The 21,542-nt window shown below is 37.2% G+C and overlaps 1 protein-coding gene and 1 long non-coding RNA gene across 10 annotated transcripts in view; one reads left to right on the top strand and one right to left on the bottom strand.

Annotated features, from left to right (window-relative positions):
* The window catches only part of for (cGMP-dependent protein kinase for), a 39,269-nt gene that overhangs the window by 14,339 nt on the left and 3,388 nt on the right, over positions 1–21,542 (top strand). For 5 of the 7 annotated variants that reach the window (XM_020950661.2, XM_020950662.2, XM_086834856.1 and 2 more), the window contains 3 exons: positions 1,717–3,310; positions 9,976–10,142; positions 21,190–21,409. In XM_020950661.2, coding sequence (XP_020806320.2) covers positions 1,782–3,310; positions 9,976–10,142; positions 21,190–21,409 — 1,916 coding nt within the window. In that variant the 5' untranslated portion in view covers positions 1,717–1,781. Of the gene's footprint in view, positions 1–1,716; positions 3,311–9,975; positions 10,143–13,366; positions 14,079–19,451; positions 20,956–21,189; positions 21,410–21,542 lie in introns of those variants that run through there. The other 2 variants (XM_020950663.2, XM_020950664.2) reach the window with 2 other exon arrangements.
* LOC147643420 (uncharacterized) overlaps positions 6,949–21,542 on the bottom strand; it is a 123,184-nt gene continuing 108,590 nt past the window's right edge. The window contains exons 1-2 of one of the 3 annotated variants that reach the window (XR_015272151.1): positions 11,033–11,169; positions 8,914–9,261 (exon numbers count right to left, since the gene is read on the bottom strand). This is a non-coding gene — a long non-coding RNA (uncharacterized LOC147643420). Of the gene's footprint in view, positions 7,535–8,913; positions 9,262–11,032; positions 11,170–21,542 lie in introns of those variants that run through there. The other 2 variants (XR_015272152.1, XR_015272150.1) reach the window with 2 other exon arrangements.

The raw sequence follows: 21,542 nt of genomic DNA, 5'->3' as shown, positions 1-21,542 counted from the left end.
CCCAGACTAACTTGGCTGAATCTTACCCAGAATCAAGGTGGCTTGCGAGTTGCTTGAACAATCGAACGGGTTTCCAAAACGGATCTATTTTTTAAACATATTTTTTTTCAGTAAGGTTCTAGCGTTGAATTTTGCTTATTTTGATGAACCTATTAAGCATTCATCGTTATTATAGCCATAAAATTATATTTGGTCTCTCAGAGATTTTTTATTATTGTTACCAATTTGTCAACTGGTTCTTGGGTGTGAACTTTGAGGCATTTATTTACTTGTGTTCATTTTTGTATATTTATTTTATATAATAATAAGAAACTATCTTCGAGAAGCCGAAACTGATATACCCTTGCAGTTTTTAATAGAATTGTATCGAAACGAATCGATATTTATTGATATTATTATCTGTATTTTTTCCTAAACAAATCAAATCATAACTAAGCCAAAAAATTATTAATTTTAATTTGGAAAGCGTTCTTATGTTAGTTCTTCTTAGGTTAATAAATCTGCATACTTAGTTTAAGATATTACAAAATTGATTTTTTTTTTCAATTTTTGACAATTTTAACGATGTAACCCCTTATAAAATTTTCAAAATTTTGAAAAAATTAAAATTAAGCCGGACATAGCTAGATCGCCTCGGCTGCTAAGGCTGATCAAGAATATATATGATTTATAGGGTCGGAAATGACTCCTTCACAGAGTTTTTAGTTTCTGATTAAATGTATAATACCCTCCAAATGTAAAGATATTGTAAAGTTGTATTATTTCCTTTAATGTGGTTTTAAAATAGTTTAGTAAACTTTTATGAACTCTATGCACTTATTTCTTAGAGCTTTCTTTTCATAAACCTTTTAGAAATTATTTTCCAACCGCAAAATAATTGCCAGCTCTTGATTCTCTCAAAGTCATGCTGCCAAAATAAGTGGCTTAATTCCCATTTCCTAACTTCTTACCCAAAGTGATCACTTTATGGAATTTCGACTGCTATTTCGGCCTTCCGCTTTTATATATTCGCACATGAAGTGGAAACCGAAACCAGCCACACTTGTTTATAGGGTTTTTGCTTGTGCTTTTGTTTATAAGTTTGGCCTGGTTGTGTTTAACTTTAGCTGGATTTATTTTTAGCCCCGCTCATTCCACTTGAATTATTGTCTAAACGTGTCCGACAACAATAGCAGCAAAGTAAATATACATAAATGTGCCAGCTTACCCTCTTTCTCATTTTTGTTTCTTTATTTTTTGCATTTTCAAATTCTATCACACAATTTGTCTTATCTTCTAAAAGGGCTTAGGAGGCCTTGTCCCCCGAAAAAAAAAACAGACAGCAAAGACAATCTGTCAACTTGTCCCAGAAGTTGTGTGTATCCAAATGTTAAGCGATAAGCTTAATTGTGATAATTGTTGCCAGCCATGGGAATTGGTAGTAAGAAATACAGGCAATAGGGAAAAAGAGTATTTAATCATAAAATACAATTACTTATAACTTTTCTGTCAGTGTAAAAGCTTTAATTATCAGTTTGTGCAGAATTCTTCATGCATTATAGCTTCGTTCATTCACCAATCGTGTTCATCATCAAAATACAATGATCGTAAATCAGTTCGATCAGCTGATTAGACTGCGATAAGATTCCCCTGATTACTATTTACAACATTAGTTATAAACTATTTTTGTTTTGTTATTTCAAGTATATTTATATATTGTTTGGTTTACTTTTCCAGGGCTTTCAAACTTTGGCTGAGTGAGATTTCCCTGGCGGCTGTTGATCAGGAAAGCCGCCTGGAGGATGCGTTTCTGCTTTGATAGGCTGTGCTTCGCAACCAAGCGGCCAGCCCAGAATTCGAGTAGTAATCCCCCACCTGGAAATGCACCCAACGGTGGAACCACACCACCAGACACCACCGATGCAGCACCACCACAACCACAACCATTAGATACAGCACCACAAGTCAGTGATCTGTTCTACGCCGACTACCAGAAGCTGCAGCCAGCGATAATCGATCGCGATTGGGAGCGGGACAGAGACCGGGAGAGGATCAGCGAGGCCAGGCCACCGGACATAGACCCGGAGATACCAGAGAGTCCATCGTCACACTTACAGATACAGATACAGAGTCCGAGTGCGGATCCGAATCCGAATCCGAATCCAATTCCGAAACATCGCTATCGCCGGCACAGCAGTGCCGAAGATCAGAAGACGAGGCGAACCGAGTCCACATCGGAGACGATACGAAAAGCAGCCAGTATGCAGCAGGAGCCGAATGCCAACTATCAGTTCCCAACTGACCTGGGTCTGGTGAGCATCAGTGTCAACAATAATAATAATAACAACAATAATAATACCGGCGGTCTGCCCACTGTCAATCACAACAATAATAACAACACCAACAGTCTAGTTGGCGGCATTGTGACCTTGCCAACACCCGGCGGTGGTCTCATTGGTCTCGAGCATACGGCAACGGGTCTCCGGTTGATCCCAGCACCGCCACCAAATTCGGATGTGCTGACACATACACTGATATACGGCACACCACCATCGGGCACCCAGCAGTTGCATCAGGATCCCAGGAGCTTGCTGCATCAACAGGAGCTACAGTTGCAGCAACGCTACCAGCAGCTGCAACAGCTTCAGGCCCAGACCCAGGGTCTGTACACCAGCCAGGGTAGTCCGGTGCTGTATCACCAACAGCCAAGTCCCAGCCAGAATCAGAGCCAGAGTCAACCGGTGGCCATACCCGGTGCCATTGCCAACGTATGTCATTCGCCGACGCAGCTCCAGCCTCCGAATACCCTTAATCTCCAGCAGCAGATGCAGAGCCTAAGGATCTCTAGCGGTGGAGGCTCGGGAGGATCGGCCACACCGTCGCCGGTGGGCATGATGCCAGCTCCTGCTGCCGGTGATCCCAGCCTCATGATTATGAGCAACTATGTGGCCGCCTCGCCACAGGAGGAGCGATTCATACAGATCATTCAGGCCAAGGAGCTTAAGATACAGGAAATGCAACGTGCTCTACAGTTCAAGGATAATGAGATAGCCGAGCTCAAGTCGCATTTGGACAAATTCCAGAGCGTCTTTCCCTTCAGTCGAAGCAGTGCAGCGGGCTGTGCGGGCACGGGAAGCAGTGCAGGAGGTTCGGGCGGTGGATCTGGAAGTGGGAGTGGTGCCAGTGGTCCCAGCACAGCCACCGGAGCCACCCGCAAGTCTGGACAGAATTTCCAAAGGCAGCGTGCTTTGGGTATCTCAGCGGAACCACAGAGCGAGTCATCTCTGCTGCTGGAACATGTTAGCTTTCCCAAATATGACAAGGATGAGCGGTGAGTTGGAATTTCATATATTTTTTAAATTTAATGTTGGTAAAGAAATTAAAAGAAATGTTGGGGATTAAAGGGGAACATTTCAAGAAATTTACAATAGAATTTGATATATCAGGGAAGCCATCAAAATTTTGTATGGTTTTGAAATCGGTTTAAATTTTGCAATAAAATATTTAGTATTCCATTTCTGAGATGTAACATTTAAAAGCATGTAACCAGGTCCTGCTTTCATACGAATTTAAACAAATTTAAGATTTTTATGGGGTGCCATATAATAAAATTCAGTAAATAATAGCTTTATCCGCTTTATTTCAGTTAGTTTTCCTGTTAAATAAAATTGTATTTATAAAACACATACTATAATTCTAAAAGAAATAATTTTTGTTCCTATGAATTTGATTCGAATTATAATTAAGTTCAAGCTAATCAATAGCCCTGCCTTACATACACGGATGTCCCGAGTATATTATATATATTATACTATATATAGACAAGGGTGATAATGATCAGACATAGGCATTGGCATCGGAGTCGGCGTCATAGCTGTGATTTTAATCAACAAAAAAATATCGAGAGCAGCGAACTGTCGCCTGTCGCCTGTCGCCTGCCACAAAATGCGTTTATTAAAATTAAACTTGAATCGCGTCGTTGCCCATTCAATGGCCTTGGTCAGTGTCAGTACTCGGGGATATTAAAATCTGTATGAATCTGCAAAATAGAGTAAAAAATAGATGAGGCTGCCAATTGGCAAACATTTTAAGCTACATTGCGTCACATACATGTTGCTTTCCCTCTGGGAATTTTTTTTAACATTTATTTCTCGTATTTTTTAATACATGCAAAATCCAATCCAATTCGTTGCAGTCTAGAAATTTAAATTAAGAGTTGTGTATAAAATTAAAAAACTGCGAAATTGTGTGGGTGGATCGTTTTGTCGACTTGGCTCTATTCACACTTGCCTGCCTTTCGGCCCACTGGAAGTCGTTGCTCTTCTTGGCCAACTGCTGCTTTCTTCTCCCCCTCAAATCCCAATTTGTTGTCTGCGATGAAAAGCATAAAAAACAAGAAAGAAAGCTTCCTTTGTTCGGGAAGCCGAAGTTTGTATACCCTTGCCGTTTGCTATTGGATAACTTGGCCAATAAAGTATTCATTTTTTAATATTTTATTTTAAATTAATTAGGAATTTTATTACGAATTCGAATGTATATCACAATTACAAGCTTTTTTTTTGACAATTTATGCTCTCATGAATATCAGAAATATAGCATTCTTTTTATTGATATTTAATATGATATTTTTAGTGACAAACCAAATCTAAAATAGACATAACTCAGCCAAAAATGAATTTATTTCAATTCGGAAAGCTTTTCTGTGATAGTTTTTTATGGGTTAATAAATCTGTATACTCAATTAAATATTTAAAAATATTACAAATTTTGTCGATTTTTGACAATTTTAACGATGTTAAAATTTTCGAAATTTTGAAAAAATTAAATTTTTGTCAGACATGTCTAGAAAGATTCTCCTGTTGATGCTGATCAAGAATATATATGAATTATAGGGTCGGAAATGACTCCTTCACAGTTTTCCAAGCTTCCGACTGAACGAACAATACCTTTTTTTGAGTCGATATTTATCCTATATTTTATATGACAATTTTGTCAATAAATCAAATTTTAAAAAACTCATAACTAAGCCAAATATGCATTAATTTTAATTTGGAAACCTTTCCTATGCTAGTTCTTATTACTTACTTCATACTTAAATTAAAATGTTAAAAAATGCAATTTTTTGTAAATTTTTGACAATTTTAACAATGTAACCTCTTATAAAATTTTCAAAAATTTTTTAAAAATTAAATTATTGTCGGAGATGACCAGAACGAGTATCCTGTTGATGCTGATCAAGAATATATATGATTTATGGGGTCGGAAATGACTCCTTCACTGACTAAAATTAAAATACCCTCTGCGAGGGTATAAAAAATAACATAAATATTTATTCTTCATATACGTGGCAAAGATGTTTCCTGAAAACGATCACAGATCATTTAAATGGCGACACGCGCTGTCAAGAAATAGTTTTCTAATTTTTATTTAATTTTTATTGGCTTCTTATTTTGGTTTTACATATTGTTTTGACTTTGAGGATCCATATTTTATACTGTGGAATTTTTGAAATATTTGTAAACATATATATATATTTCTTGGGGTAAGCCGGAAAAAATCTATTTAAAATATTATTGTGGCTGTTGCTGATAAACAAAACAAGAGAAGTGTTCCTTTCTTTGTTTTTCAAAGAGAGGTGTTTTTTTTATTCAAGGCGAAAAAGTCTGGAGTAAAATTAGCCATCGCACTTTCTGTACCATTCTAAAAATAATATTGTTTATTTATATGATAAACAAATGGCTAATTTAAACACATTTAAAAGGGGTTTCAGTTCCTTTGAAACACTTATTTGTTATCGTATTTAATTGGTTTAAATATAAATCTATTTATTTTACTTAAGAACAGCATTAGCAAATGTTTAATTGATTATTTCTTAGACTCGCTGACATCATCTAAATCTAAATAACCCCCTAGATTTTCTAGATAGACAAATATAAATTACTCATAATTCTTTACCTTTTTTTTAACGCACTCAAACATATACACAGCTTAATCCGAATGCATATCGGACGCTAAGTAATGCCTGCAAATTTGTTTAAATCGGCCATTTTTATGACCCCAAGCCACCGCCGTTGACACAATCACACAAAATCGCCGGCAAATTTTCGCATTTTCAATTGCAATTCAAACATTTTATTTGGTTTGGCGACTGTGTTGTATTTTTGGTGATTTTTTTTTTTTTTTTTCATTTTGGAGCCAGTTAAATTGAGGTCCATTTTATCTCTGACCAAAATCTGTGCCGACGGCGACGAGGCAACGCTTGTGTCTGTGCAACAGGACATTTTTTGACACTTGCATGGCATAAATCAAAAGCGCCGTAGGCCTCCACCACCGCCTCTAGATATTATATATAAATATATATATGTATATACTTGACAGAAATCTATGGGATCGGGATTGAAACTGAGGTTGGGTCCATTTTACACCAACTTTTGCTTGGCTTTCAACGGGGCCATCTAATAAATAATGCCATGAAGTTGTGCGAAAATTTGCTTTGGGAGTATTTTCCGAGAGAGGTTTTCAGTGAGTGGCAGGGGGTCGCTTTTAGAACTTGCCACACGTTGCACATACATGTGTCCACTGTTGAGATGACATGAAGGCATGTTGGGTCATTTATTCAGACATTTTTTGGATTTAATTGGGTGTTATTGTCTCATAAGATGGATAAATAGAGTGGTTTTTTGTAGGGAATAATTAATACAATTTAAAAGATCTAGGAAAAATATGTAGGAAATAGGTAATAGAGCTGGAAGGGAGTATTTAAGATATATAACAATTTAATTTGTATGTATTCACCCTTTTTATTATGAATTGAATTGAATTTGTATTACAATTTCTTTTACTTCAAAATACAATTCCTCAAATATTTTACATTTATAAACAACACTTTTTATAGATTATTATCTTCTTCTATTCCGAAGAACTGCTTAAACTCTTTCCCAAATATCTACAATTAACGAATATTAACTTAAGTTCTTGAATTTGTATTACAATTTCTTTTACTTCAAAATACAATTCCTCAAATATTTTACATTTATAAACAACACTTTTTATAGATTATTATCTTCTTAATTAATATTCCGAAGAACTGCTTAAACTCTTTCCCAAATATCTACAATTAACGAATATTAACTTAAACCTATATATTACCCGGTAGCTTAACTACATCGCATATTATTTAATTTGTTCAACATCGTCAAATTGGCCAGCTATTTTTCATTTCATTTAGCCAGCATACAAGTCTCCTCCCCTTTTGACGTGTTTTTCTGGGCCTTGATTGCCAACTCACACAACATGGCAACATGAATTGTGCGAAGTGGAGCCGAGTGGAGCCAGGCCCCACCCAATATCGCTTCCATTGGCGCTGACATCTACGCGCAATTTCCATTTTTCATTTTCAATTCCCCAGCTGAGACGCCACTTGGCTTTATTATTGTCAGCAAATAGATCTTTTAGCCGCCAAGTAGTATTTGCACTTTCAATTCGGTTTTCAGCGTTTTGTGAACGCACCCGCAACTGATCAACGATCCACGTATCCGAGAGATATCTCTAGGGACTGTACAGAGAGAAAAAAATATACGAATATTAGAAATTATTGTCAGCTTTTATAAAAAAATTAGTTTCAATTTAGAAAATATTAGTCAGGTACCATTTAAAAATAAAATTTGTTAATAATCAAGAGGAATAGAATTTACAGAAAATATTATTATATATTGATATTGTTATTAATAGTCAAAATGAATAGGGATGAAAGAAAATATTATTATATTGATACTGTTATTATTAACATTTCGATATAAATAAATCGATATTCTGTCTGGTATATAAGACCAACTTAATTAAAAAAAAAATTAATTGGATAACGTTTTTTAGTTAATTATCAATACGCTATTATTTTTTTAATTTAATATAAAAGTTTACGATATTTGGGACATGATATTAATCTCAATATATTTGTCTATATATCCTACGGGGTATTTTGATATACCTTTCCGAAATGGATTACAAATATAACCTCTTTTAAGGTAATCCTTATATAAGGTCATATTTTTGCTTTAATTACCGTTTTTTTCCGTGTGCATCTCCTAAGGTGCAGCCGAATCTCATTCCTTGTGCCTTGGCACACATTTCAAATTGAACTTACGCACAAATATAGCCATTTGAATGGTTATAGCTTCCGACAACTGGAACGCTGGGGCGATCCGGCCGAGCCCCGTAGGTCTAATTGAGGCTATTAATTGTTTTGGCTCGTACCCTCGAGCCACTGGCACCACTGGCACCACCTCCATTGTGGCACCACATGCGTATCTGCGTGGTGCAACCAAGGAAAATGTTAATTTAAGCATATAAGAAAAAATGCTCCGTTGGCAAAAAATAAACCCCACGGGGCAAACAGCAGAAAGCGACGACCCACCACCTCCGGCAACACTTATACACTCGGCCAAATTAGGGTAACTTGAGCTCATAAATTAAGGAAAGTAAATGCAGAATAAATTGATCCAAAAAGGCTTTAAAGAAGTTTTGAAGAAAGTAAAAATAAAATAGGGATTTATATATTCCTTATGGTAGGAAATTAGTTAGTTAGTTTAATATTTATTTGGGTTTTTGTTAGTTTCCCTAAACCTGTATTGTATTTTTACAACTTGAGTAGTTTTTATTACATTTTTTAAGACTTACTTATTACAAAGCTCTTAGTTTTATCTCTATAATTATAATTTGGTTGAATTTAAAGCAATTAAACTGCTACTAGTTTAATTTTCTTAGTGTAGCGCCTCCTTCTTCTTCTTTGCTTGCAACTCCATTAGGAAAACTAGTTTCCATTTTTTCGGCTTTTTGGGGCTCTGAAATCTAATACTTTAGCATGTTTTATACAGATTGTCGCTTCCTAGACTCACTAGTCGTGACTAGCGTATCGATTAGACACGGTTCACTTAGTTTATTTTTTGTACATATTTTATTATTTTTGATTTTTTATTAAATTTTAATTGTGAGTGTTATGCAGTGTACCCGCCAAACGGGCGCCACAGGTGTCGCTCTGAGTTCGGTGCAGTTTTCCCCCCAGTCCGTTCCACGAAGGAGGAGGTAACTCATCACCACATTTCGGGGCAATCAGGCAGCGGGTTTTTTTCACCTGCGCCTACCAACTTCCAAGAAATTCCCAAACTTGGCTTGAATCGTTGCCAAAAATGTGACTTACAAATTGGCTTCCCAATCAAAGCGGCGATGACAGCCTGTGCCAACGCCTTTTTGGTGATATATCAGTGTGGGACTATTTATTTGGTTCTGTAAAGAAAAGGGTTAGAAAATGTTTACATATTTTTTAAATTATATAATTTTAATTATTTAAAAAGCGTACAAAAAGAAATTAACCATCTTTTTGATTGAGTTTACATTCAAAAAGTAATCTTTTAGTGGCTGTCAATAAACTGGCAGCTTGCTTCACACATAGTGTTGGTCACACTGGATTCCACTCTGCCTGACTGGCTTTAATTAATCAACCACGATCTAGCTTGGCTCTGGCTTCCAATTTATATCCGCCGAGCCCCCAACTTCTTTCTATTCCCATTAATGTTCCACTGGCCCGGGCCAGTTGTCAAGTTCGCTGACAGATAAAGTCATTTGACATTTACAGGCATTGCCGACATGGCTCGACTCGGGTCCAACTCCTCCATCTCCACCTCCATCTCCATAACCAAAGATCGAAGCATACAATTTTCAAATTTGTATTAATTTCATATCGGTCGATTTGCGCACATGCCAACATCCATCGATACGATATTGGATATATTAAAAATAAAACTAGAAAGAAAAAAACAGCGAAACGAGGTAAAAAAAAAGCGCAAATGGGGGCCATAATTTTGGTGGCACAACTAGTTGGTGGTGGCCAAAGATAAAACGATTTATATGTGTCGATCGGAAAATTAATTGGACCGAGTCCATTGACAGCTACAGCTTCTTGCCACAAAACTAATTGAGTTTATATATCGTTACTTGCAGCTCCCGTGAACTTATCAAGTCTGCCATTTTGGATAATGATTTCATGAAGAATCTGGATCTGATGCAAATACGTGAAATTGTCGACTGCATGTACCCTGTAAAGTATCCAGCCAAGAATCTAATCATCAAGGAGGGCGATGTTGGCAGCATTGTCTATGTTATGGAGGGTGAGTGATTGTTTTTATAATTAAATCGAATTTTTTATGGGGTTTCAAAGAAGTTATAGAATTTATATACTGTAAGGGGAAGGAATAATACACCCATATTAAGGAGGAAATTTAGAAATTGATAAATAATTATGAGTGATAATTTCAAGGGTTAATTTTTCCTTTTGCCTCTTCAAAGCTTTTCTCTTATCAAGTTGCCCGAATATTTTCCAGATATGAAAGGCTTAGCTGTCTTATATTTTCAGCCAATAAGTAGGCAACATTTATGATGTAAAATTCATGTAAAATGTTTTTGGAGGGGAAAAATTTCTTTTGACCTGCCTGGAATGTTTTTAAGGCCAAAAAGAATTATTATTAAAATCTATTAGTCATCAGCAATTAATGTATTTATGTCCATTAAAATCTATAAATCATAAGGTAGATTTTATATGATTTTTTACAAAGTAAATTAAACTACTTTTCTTTGGGTATAAATACCAAAACAAATAATAGTTAAAGTTCAAAGAAAAATCATTTAGAAATTAAACCATTTTTCTAAGGGTAAAATAAAAAAATCTATTCTAATAAATAGTATTTAAAATTCAAGGGAAATGCATTTAGAACAATTTGAATTAATTTATTAGCTTGCAATATTATAAAGAGTAATAATTTCCATGTAAAAATCTATATAATTTCGCACTAGTTCAACTAGTTTTTTAATTTCTTAATTTCTTCATTTTCCACATGGTTTTCCCTTACCTTCCCTCCGCTTACATTTTCGCCCACACTTAGTTTTTCTCATTTTCCTTTTCTATTTTAACGTTGCCCCTTTCCAAGATCGTGGCAACTCGTTGTGGCAGATAAACTGCACGTGTGTGTCTCGACCAGAGAGGAAAAATAATGTGAAATACCTGAGTTCTTTTGGGCTGGGATTGTGTTTAGAGAGGAGGCCAGGGGACCAGGTACTGAGGGAGACCCAATGGTCACACCCACGCCGCAGCCGGCGGAGTGGAAGAAGTTCAGCGAAATGTCAGTGGCTGTGCCTGACGACGACGACTCGCAAACAATGCGGGTTTTTCCTTTCGATTTGGTTTTTTATTTCTTATTTTTCGCTTAACATTTTGTTTAATAGTTTTTTTGCACGTTTCTGCGTTTGTCTTGGATTTATTTTACTCAATTTCTGGGTGTGCTACGACACTGGGCTCTCTTGACTCCAAACTCCATGGCTAAATATTTTGTCCGAAATGGGTTTGGTCTCGCTTGGGTTCTGTGTGGAATGAGCTAGAGAGCGAGCGTCTCTCTACTGTTAAATTATATTCATTTAAGTACTTGACATTAGCATTTTAATTGCACTGACTGAGGAGACCCCGGTATGGGACCCCAAAAACTGATGACTATATTTGCTTATAAAACGTAATAAAGATGATAATCAACAGTCGAATATTATGCAGCATCCAAAAGTGGCAAAGAGATGAATGTGAAGAGCGGATGCTTCCTCAATCTTTCGCCTGAGATTTTCCGCTTCCTTAACCTGAGGCTGGAGGCCTCTCGAGTCGACGGTATCCGTACTCGATCCCATGAACAGATGTCACGGCATCTGTCCATATCACATACGATACCTCTTCATATCTCATCGGATGCATCTGATACTTCAGAGAGAGAGAGAGCAAGTGAAAAATCCCCAGCAGATGTTGAAGAGATTTGGCAGAGGTTTCAGTCTCGTTGATATTTCTTAATGCCCTGTAAAAATTCCTAAAAGGAAACCTCCAATATATATTTCTGTGATAAGAGTTCCGCTTGCCGATTAAAATACATTTTCACTATCTGAGGCCATGATGTCTGATTTATTTTAAACTTGCTGCTGACTGATTAGTTCTAGTCAAAGTAAATAAATATTTTATTAAAAATTCCGGCAACTTTTATAGTAAGATTTTATTTTGGATTTCACACTGAGGTCACTGGACTTAATCAATAATCTATTTCTGCGAATTCATTGTTCCATTTATGAATTGTTACGTTTTCTAGAAAAGATAACGTTTGTATTTCTTCAGATTTGCATAGCGAATCGATGTGTCTCTTATGGCCAAACCAGTTCGCATGTACCCTATAGCTACACTGGGAGAAGTCAAGTTATAACTAGTAATGCAGTATACGATTTTATAATTAATAATACTTTTTCTTGAAAAAATTAACTAGAAATGTTTGTGGGGTGATAAAACTACATTTTATATACGAATTCTTCAGTATCATAAGGGGAACATTTTTATTAAATCTGGTTTATTGTTACTATACTTTTTCTATCAGTGCACAGCACTTGTTTTTGTTGAGTTTTGTACCTGTGTTATGGTGTGTGTATTATGTTTCGACTATGTTTTCAGCTTGCTCTCTCAGAGAGTCTTCTCTTCAGATACGCACACACATATAGGAAAAATCTCTCGATCTTTGCTCTCTCACCCACGAACAAAGCAAAGCTGCTGCATTATCTCTTTTCCACAGAGAGAAAGTTTAAAAAGAAAGGCATCTATCTTAAGGAACTTGCAGATTGCTATTGAATTATAGGATCAAATCAAAAGTCTATATTTTTATATGACAATTTTCTTGACAAATCAATGTTTCCAAAACCCACAACTCAGTCAAAAATGCATTAAATTTAATTCGGAAACCGCTCCTATGCTAGTTTTTATTAGGTTAATAAATCTGCATACTAAATTTAATGTTTTAAAAAATTAAAATTTTTGTCAATTTTTGCAAATTTTAATGATGTAACCCCTTATCATTTTTTCGAAAAATGAAAAAATGTTGAAAATTTTTTTTCTCAACCTGGCATAGCCAGATCGATTTGGCTGTCGATTCTGATCAAGAATATATATGGTTTATGGGGTCGGAAATAACTCCTTCACAGGATTATAAGCTTCTGACTAAAATTGTAATACCCTACAAGGGTAAATATAAATAAATTGATATGATATAGTTATTTATTATATTATAAATAATATAATTTCAAAATAATGATTTAATATATTATTAATTAAGCAATTTAAATAATAATATAACAATCACATGATAAAGAAATGATCTGCCTGCAAGATCACATTATTCCCACATGATGACTCATTGTAGTCGTATTTTTTCGCTGTGTAGATTTCGCTCTTTCTCTCTCTGGCTCTCTGGTACTCTCTGACTTCTTCCCCTATCTCTCAGTTGAAACCGAGTGAGTGAATAATGCCTGAGCATAAATAATACTTGTATTCCCTCGACCGATCTCTCGCAATTCACACTCCTCATTCGTTCAGTCGGAGGCGCACCAAGAAAACGTGTGAGGCGCCTGCGCGCTCGGTTGCGGAAAAATAAATGCACCTGGATTCATTGCTATTGTTGTTGTACCTTGCAAGCGGTGTTACAAGGGTTTTAAATACTCCCACTTCGTGTTTCGTTCCGTTTTGTATCGTGATTTCTTGGGCATTCGTGATTCGGCGCAGTGAGTGTTACGGTTCTTGGTCTTCAGTTTTGCATATTGCATTATTTGCGAAATCGAGAGACGCCGCGAGTTGTAATAATAAAGCACATTCCGGACAGTTACAATGGCATTTCTATAAAGCACACACATGCCGCCTTTGAGCTATTTTTCCAACAATGCCTACATAAAAAAATATATATAAATAGCTCTAGTTGCGGTAGTTGTTCTACTAAAATTTCAGAGTAAACAAAAACCGCACACAGCAGTCGGTCACAGGAAAAATCCGTGTTAATTTCTTTGAACTATGCTGGGAAATTCTTGGAAAAATACCATTTAATTAAAAGTGAAAGTGAATTTGTTTGAAAATAAACTACTATTAAACTACACTCTACGTAAATGTGCAAAGAATGAGACACTGAAAACAGAGACTCTTGGATTGTTTTTTGCTCGAAATCGAATTGAACAACAACAAAAAAAAAAAGATCACTTGAAGAATTCCGGTTTGTGGTTTTCCTCTACAAAAGCAGCAGCTGTTGTTGTTGTTGTTTCAGTTTCAGTTACTTTGCTCCGTTGATTTGTATTTTTTGTCTTCGGTCATTGGTCCGAAAAAATTAAACCCAAAAAAATAAAAAGCAGAAACAGAAAATAATGGTGTAGAAATACAGAAATTATATAGCAGCAAAACTGTATAATGCCAAATGTCAACACTTTGGTTTCGATCGTGCAGGAATGTGAGAACATGAAACCCAACAACAGAATCTGATATGGCCCAAAAGAATGAAAGAAATTCTGCAAAAATGTAATTAAAAACTTTATAACTAGAAAAGGGAACTAGAAATCGTGTGAAGAAACCCCAAAACGAATGAAGCATCATCACAACATCTCTGTGAGCTAATGTCATGCCCTGAAATCAGGTCTCCCCACCTGTCTTTTCGACTTCCTTTGTTCTGCCTAACCTCAGGTTAAGCTTGTGTTAAGTCAGGTTAGTAGTTAGCGGGGGAAACAGACCGGTTGGAACTCTGGATTTGCCCCGGAACCAAGCCAACACACTCACTCTCACTTTTACAAGCAACCCAAAGCCAAAGCCAACTAACGAGTTTTTGCATTTTGCCTTTTGACATGCCAAGTGAACTATACTCTGGCTTTATGCTCGCTCCACTGACTGATTGAGTAATAAAATAGGCGAAAAGTGGAAAATGATTGCTAGACGGGATCACAAGATCATTGAGAAACTGGGCTCAAGCCAACAGATGTTGGATTTCAGAAGAGGTTTCTTCCAATTGACCCAAAAAACGGTTTGCTGTAGCTTCTTGTTCAGGTCTAATTTCTTTAATTTGGTAATTTTTAAAGTGGAAAATGAATGCCAGAGGGGAACATTACCAGATCATTGGGAAATTTAATGCATAGTTGATCAAAAACAAGTGGAACGAATTGCCTCATGGTTAAAAGGGAAATTGTTGATCATTTTTTGTAGAAGAAACATTAAAAAAAAGCTGAGAAAATGCATGTATTAAATATTATTAAAAATGTTACGCATATCTATAATAATATGCATTTTCTATTATGTTCAAGAAAAGAGAAGAGATGTTAATTAATTAATTATACCGGCACCACCAGAAGCATTTTTTCAAACTGATTAATCGAAAGTTAATGATGGCAAGACAGCAAATCGGAAGGAGATAATTTCTATTGCTATTTCTATGGGCATTTTATGATGTTAATTTACTTTATTTAAATGTCACCTTATGTTGTTTCTTTAAGTAACCAAAATTTTTAGGATTATGAAAGTTTTATTGATGTCAGAAAAAGAACCGCTTTTGCTTAGGGCATTCCCCATTGATCTTTCCAATCTAATCTGTTGTCTGAGCTTGGGATTCCATCACGAATCTGTCCAGAGAACCTTATATATATAGATCACTTGATTGTCTCGTTTGTCAGCTTTATCGCAGAATATATAATTATATATACGAAATCGAATTGAACAAAGAGAGGGAACACGCTCTCAAAATTTGCGGGAATAATAATAACTGATTCCCGAGACTCAATCCCATTTCGATTCTTGTTTGACTACAATCTAAATTTTATACACAAAAGATCGATCTTTTCTCCCCCTTCCCTCCAATCTAGCCTCCTCCCTCGTCATTTTATTTGTTTATAACTTTCTTCATAGTAAACTTTCATAAGCATTAAGGCACAGCAACACAGCTGAAGCCATAAATATTTATTATGATGATTTACAAGCCAGCTGGATCGCTGATCTTGTCTCTGTGCCAAAATGCGGTCAAAAAGAGTGACTAAGCCATTGTCGGTTTTTGCCAGGCCATAATTGTCAGTCGAAAGGGCGGTACCGAAAACAACAACAGAAAAAAATCAAATCATGTTTTGTGTGTATAATTAAGAAAGAGCGCTGCCAAGCAGCAAAACCGAGAGTGACTTGGACTGAATCCGAATCCGAATCCGAATCCAAGTCCGCTGCCCTTGGCATACAAGCTCAGGTCTGTGACTAACTTGGCTTTAATCGAGGTTTCCTTAAAAAAAAGAAGCAAAACCCTGCTCTGGAGATCCGTTAACTTCTATAAATAGCCGGACTTCCCAAAAGGCAAAAAAGCTAAAATGCACTTGGCGAAAAATAATTAAAATGTTAAGTAACTTTTATTTATTTTTTAAGTTGTAGAGTTCCTATTGAGGAGAGTTCCCACGAGAATCGATTTTATTTACTTCCTACGATTAACCTTAATTCATGGTTAATAAATTGATAAGTGTTGCCCATTATCAGTGTGTTATTGTTATGGTTTTTTCCTCGGTGCAAAAGTAAAGTTGTTTATTTTATTTTTTGTTTAGCGGATATTCTCGTTTCCCGGCGATTGTATTCAAATCGGCGATTCCACAGACAGTGGCTGACCTTGCCACTCTCGCAACATTCATCCATTATGGCCCGAAGCCAGTTAGACTCTTGGTCATTGCGAAAAATGTCTGCAGTTTCAATTTGTACACATTCATATATTATTTCTCTTTTTTTGTTTTTGTTTTTTGTTTGGCTGCTCAGCTGGGCTTGACGGATTTCCGCATTTTTAAAAAGCCGCCAAGCAAACGAGTCGAAACTCGACCCACGATGAACTCGTTGAACCCCAAAAAGACTGGGGGTACATATATATATATTTTTTTTTTTTTGGGAAAAACTCACCATTCATTTTCGGAAAAATACTCTACAGAAATTGTTGTCTGATTTTTTCGGACAGGCAGGCAGGCAATCAGTGCCGGGTTTCTTATCTGTGTAAATGCCCCAAGGCACGAGTTGTTCTCGAAAAACCACGTAGTGATAAGAGGTTCTCGGGTTTCTCGGTTTTCCCTCGCTCTCTCTGTTTCGATTTATCTCTCCCCCTTTTCCTAGGAAGTTCATTCGTTTTACGCAAATGAATAACTGGAGACCAGGTAATTTATTTTCTATTAGTTACGAGAATAGTTCAACAACACCAATGTGTATTTCGGTCTTTGTTTACTCTGCGATTGATCATGTTAATGGCCCTGTGAAGGTGATCATTGTTTGGCTATTTTGTGATCACAGTTTGTAATTTGTTGTTTTGTAGTTGGTGTTGTTTGTTCACTCACTGTTTATGCGACAATTGAGCGTGTTCAATTGGATTGCAGATAACAGATCGTAAATAGGCAGATAGCAAATTGAGGAATTTGTTACTTGAAAGCATCCTCGCCCGTCAATAACAATTAGTTTATGTGGGAAAATAAAAACTCAATTTGTTTGATTTACGTGAACACATCATGAACGTTTAATAACAATCGATTGTTTGTGGGTATTCAGTTTTATTATTGAGATACTTTTATCGGATATTTTCCCCAGACATGTTTAAGGTATAAATATTTATGATGCTTTTAGCACATTTTACTATTTAGATTTCTATTTTAATACCTATAACTATCAACGTTTGCTTTACTATTAAAATGAGAGTAAATCTCCCAGAATTTTATTTTATTTATTTACCTAAAGAATATATTTGTCAGCTGTATTATCTTAAAGATACTTTTCCACTTGAGAAGCCAGGGAAATTTCCAGTGTTTGCAATAACCATTATGACATTTTCTCTGCTTGTTTATATATTAAAGATTTACTACCAATTTGGTATCTTCTATTTACTAAACACACCCTTAAATTCCCAACTTTATTTAGTTTCCTTGGTAAAACCTATAATATATTCCTTTCTAGTGAAGCGTCTCCTAAAATAATTGGTAAATACTGACTGAAATTTGCATCCCTCTTAATAAATATTTTTGATGGATCGCCCGCAGATCTCCCATAATAGTTCATGACTCACAATGGATTCTCATATAGTTCAACAGTCTGTCAAGAGCTCATTTGCGTCAGTTTGCTCCATCAATTAGCGTAAATTGATCCACAAATCGTTACAAAACATCCCTGGGAGTTAACATCAACATCAATTCCCTTTCCATTCAGAGTCACGCTCCATTTTTTCGAGCCCAGGCACCGATGGTCACAGTGTTTATTTATTTTTTGGTTTTATGCATTAATATCTCGCGACTACGTCACTCTGTCTGTGGGGAACGCCTTTATTTATTTAATGTTTACCTTGTGGCAATATCGCCAATTGTCACCTCTCTTCTCCACTTTCATTCACAATTATTAGCTAATTTGTGAATGATGATTAAGTTTTCGATGCAGTTGGCAGCTGGCAGTTAAAAGTTGAGGTTTCATGTCGAAAAGTAAATCGCGACTCACTCATTCTCACGCTGCTAACGAACAATTGCCCGAAATTAATTTGCAACTTAAGCTAAATTGCTCTTGTGGCGTTATTGCAAGAAATCAAGTTTTTTTCTGCGTAATTCCCCAAAATCCGGTGGAGATTGTTGTCATTTTGGCGGCACAATTGGGGATAAAATGATAGGAGTTCTACGAAAATAGCTAGTATTTTCAAAAATGTATATAGAAATAATAAATACGGTTTCTCGTTTTTGGCAGGGTTTGTAAAAGAAGATTTCTCTTTAGCTACAATCTAAATGCTTTTCCTGCAATGTGTAAGCAAAGCAGAAATAAAGAAACCCAGTTAAAAAATAATTTCCGACCCTATAAACCATATATATTCGTAATCAGCATTAAAAACCGAATCGATCTATCCATGTCCGGATAAAAAACATTTTTAAAAATTTTCCAAAATTTCAAAATTTTATAAGGGGTTACATCGTTAAAATTACAAAATTTGGCAAAAATCGAACATTTTAAATTATAAAAATTTAGTATGCATATTTGTTAGCCCTATCAAAACTAGCACAGAAATGGTTTCCGAATTGAAATTAATGAATTTTTGGCTTAGTTTTGATACTTCAAAATCTTCGATTTATCCAAAAAATTTGAATATTTGAATATCGATTTAATGCACCAAAAATTCACATATTTTGAGGTTTCTTGCTGGTATACGAAGTCCAAAAAAAAACCAACGAATGCTAAAGGAAATATATATTTTGTATTCCCTTTGACAGCTCTGTTTTTTAAATAATTTTCGCTTGATTTTTTAAATATTTTTGTAAATGCTCTGGGGGTTTTGGTACATACATTACATATGGCAACCATTTATTAGTTCAATGACTGCTGTTATTTTGCTCACCACTGTACTGTACAGCTTTGTCAAAGTTTGGTAGGATCAACTAACCATAAACAAACAATCAATGCACAAAACGTGTGGCAAGCCGCTAAGAAAAAAAAACATGGAAAGTTTACGACATATAAATAAACAGCGATCAGCGACTGAAACAGCAACAACAGCCATCAAGGAAAAAAAAAAGATTTTGCAATAACAATAAATAAATAACAAAATACAAAATACAAATTGTTACCCGCTTTACAGGCCTTTTAACCATCGAACCATCGCCTTCTCTGTGTTTCTCTGTGACTCTTCAAATATTCCGTGCGCGAAATTTCAAAAAGCTTCCCCAAGAGTTATGCAAAAAACTGAAAGAAGACGCCCAAACACAAGACACAAAAACATAAACTAAACCGAGGAGCCAAGACAAACGTGAAAACAAAGCACGTCTGCTGGCCGCTGCCGCTGGTCAAGTGAAATTTGTTCAAAAACAACAAAAGCATAAAACCGACACAAAATCGAAAAGAAAACCCGCCGCCATAGTGTTTCGTAATGAAAATTAAACATTATCCAGGCAAAGCTGTCGACGCGAGTCTTTCGCTGGAAGGCAGCAATGCCATGGGGGCACTGTACGAGGCCAACTGGCTAAGGGCTGCCAGTCAGACCCAGGCGCAGACCCTGCCCCAGGTGCAGCCCCAATCCACATACCCAACCCTCAACAGATCCCCCTCGAAGGTAAGCCGGCAGAGCAGCTCGGCGGGGAGTGGGAGCAGTTTCCTCCTCGATGGGATCTCTGCCTTGAGCAAATACCAGATAGCCTTGGAGAATATCCGACAGTTGGAGCAGCAATCCCAGCAATCGCGGGATAAATGCATAGTGAACACCATCAAGGAGCTGAATGGTTACAGGCCATCACCCGTGCAACATCATCAACAGCACAATGGTTGGGTCGCCGAGGAGCAAGATCATCATCACCATCATCAGAAGATCAAAGCCCAACCGGATGAGGAGAAAAAGAAGCCGCAGGAGACGACACCCGCAGTCAATCACTACGTTTTGGATCCTACGGAAAGAGCCCGTCTTCCACGTCCCCGGCAACAGCTTTCGGTGAAGCCACCCTCCCTGCGTCGCTCTCAGACCATGATGGTGCAACAGCCACCCAGTTATGCCACCTTGAGGACATCACCCTCGAAGGCCTTTCATAAATCACAGAAAAATCTCAGCCACAGTGGTTCCTCTGCAACATACTCTACATTCTCCTCTGCAGCCGATGATCAGGATCACGAACAGATTGTAATCTGTCAGCAGCCGCAGAGGTTGATGTCACCACCCCCGCCCAGGGAACCGCCACCAGAGCCACCCAGGAGGGTGGTATCGAAGCCCCTAACCCGCTCCCAGACCTCTGTGCAGAGATATGCCACCATTCGGTTGCCCAATGGACAATCAACTTCGTTTAGCAGAAGCGTAGCTCAACCTAGGGAGTCTATAACATCGCTGCGACGGCATAGCCTAGAGCAGGCTCTGAAGGGACTCAAGGTGGAGGAGCAGGAGGCAAAGGATATTCGCCAAAAGAGTCCTCTCATGGAACGCCTCTCGCCCGCTGCCAGCAGCAATGGCAGCTCAAAGGATCTCAATGGCGAGAATGGTGGCTTTTGCATTCCACGTCCTCGCCTCATCGTTCCCGTGCATACATATGCACGACGTCGTCGTACCGGGAATCTCAAGGAGCAGTCCAGTGGGGGGCAGGAGGAAGAGGAAGCGGATAAGGGTAAGGGTTGAGTAGGAGATGGAGAAACTGATGAAGAAACCTTTTTTGGAATCTTTTAAGAAGCTTTTAAGGAAGAGATCCTTTTAAATTTCTTGATAAGCAAAGGAACTAATGATGAATTTGAAGCAAATTTAGGTTCAATGATTAGCTAGATCAATCTTGGGGATAGTTCTACCTTTATATATCCATATTAATCCTACTAATTTAACGATTTTCTTTCTCTCCCTCTTCCAGATGGCCGCGTTGAGGTATCCCGCGAGGGCAAATACCTTTCGACCCTTTCGGGTGCCAAGGTCCTGGGCGAATTGGCCATCTTGTACAACTGCCAGCGAACGGCGACCATTACAGCCATCACCGAATGCAACCTGTGGGCCATCGAGCGGCAATGCTTCCAGACCATCATGATGCGAACGGGCCTGATCCGCCAGGCGGAGTACACTGACTTCCTCAAGAGGTGGGTACCCCTCCAGACTCTCAGACTTCCTATCCCAATCTTCGACAATCTTTGCACATTTAATGTGAATTTTAATGAGACTTTTGCGCTGCTGGGGAATTGGTGATTTGGTGCGCGGCCGACTGGTTATTTG

The sequence above is a fragment of the Drosophila serrata genome, unplaced genomic scaffold (assembly GCF_035046125.1).
Source record: "Drosophila serrata isolate PLE 108 unplaced genomic scaffold, ASM3504612v1 contig_275, whole genome shotgun sequence".
Taxonomy (NCBI): Eukaryota; Metazoa; Arthropoda; class Insecta; order Diptera; family Drosophilidae; genus Drosophila; species Drosophila serrata.
The sequence above is the reverse complement of the archived record's forward strand: the minus strand, read 5'-3'. Positions and strand labels throughout refer to the sequence as shown.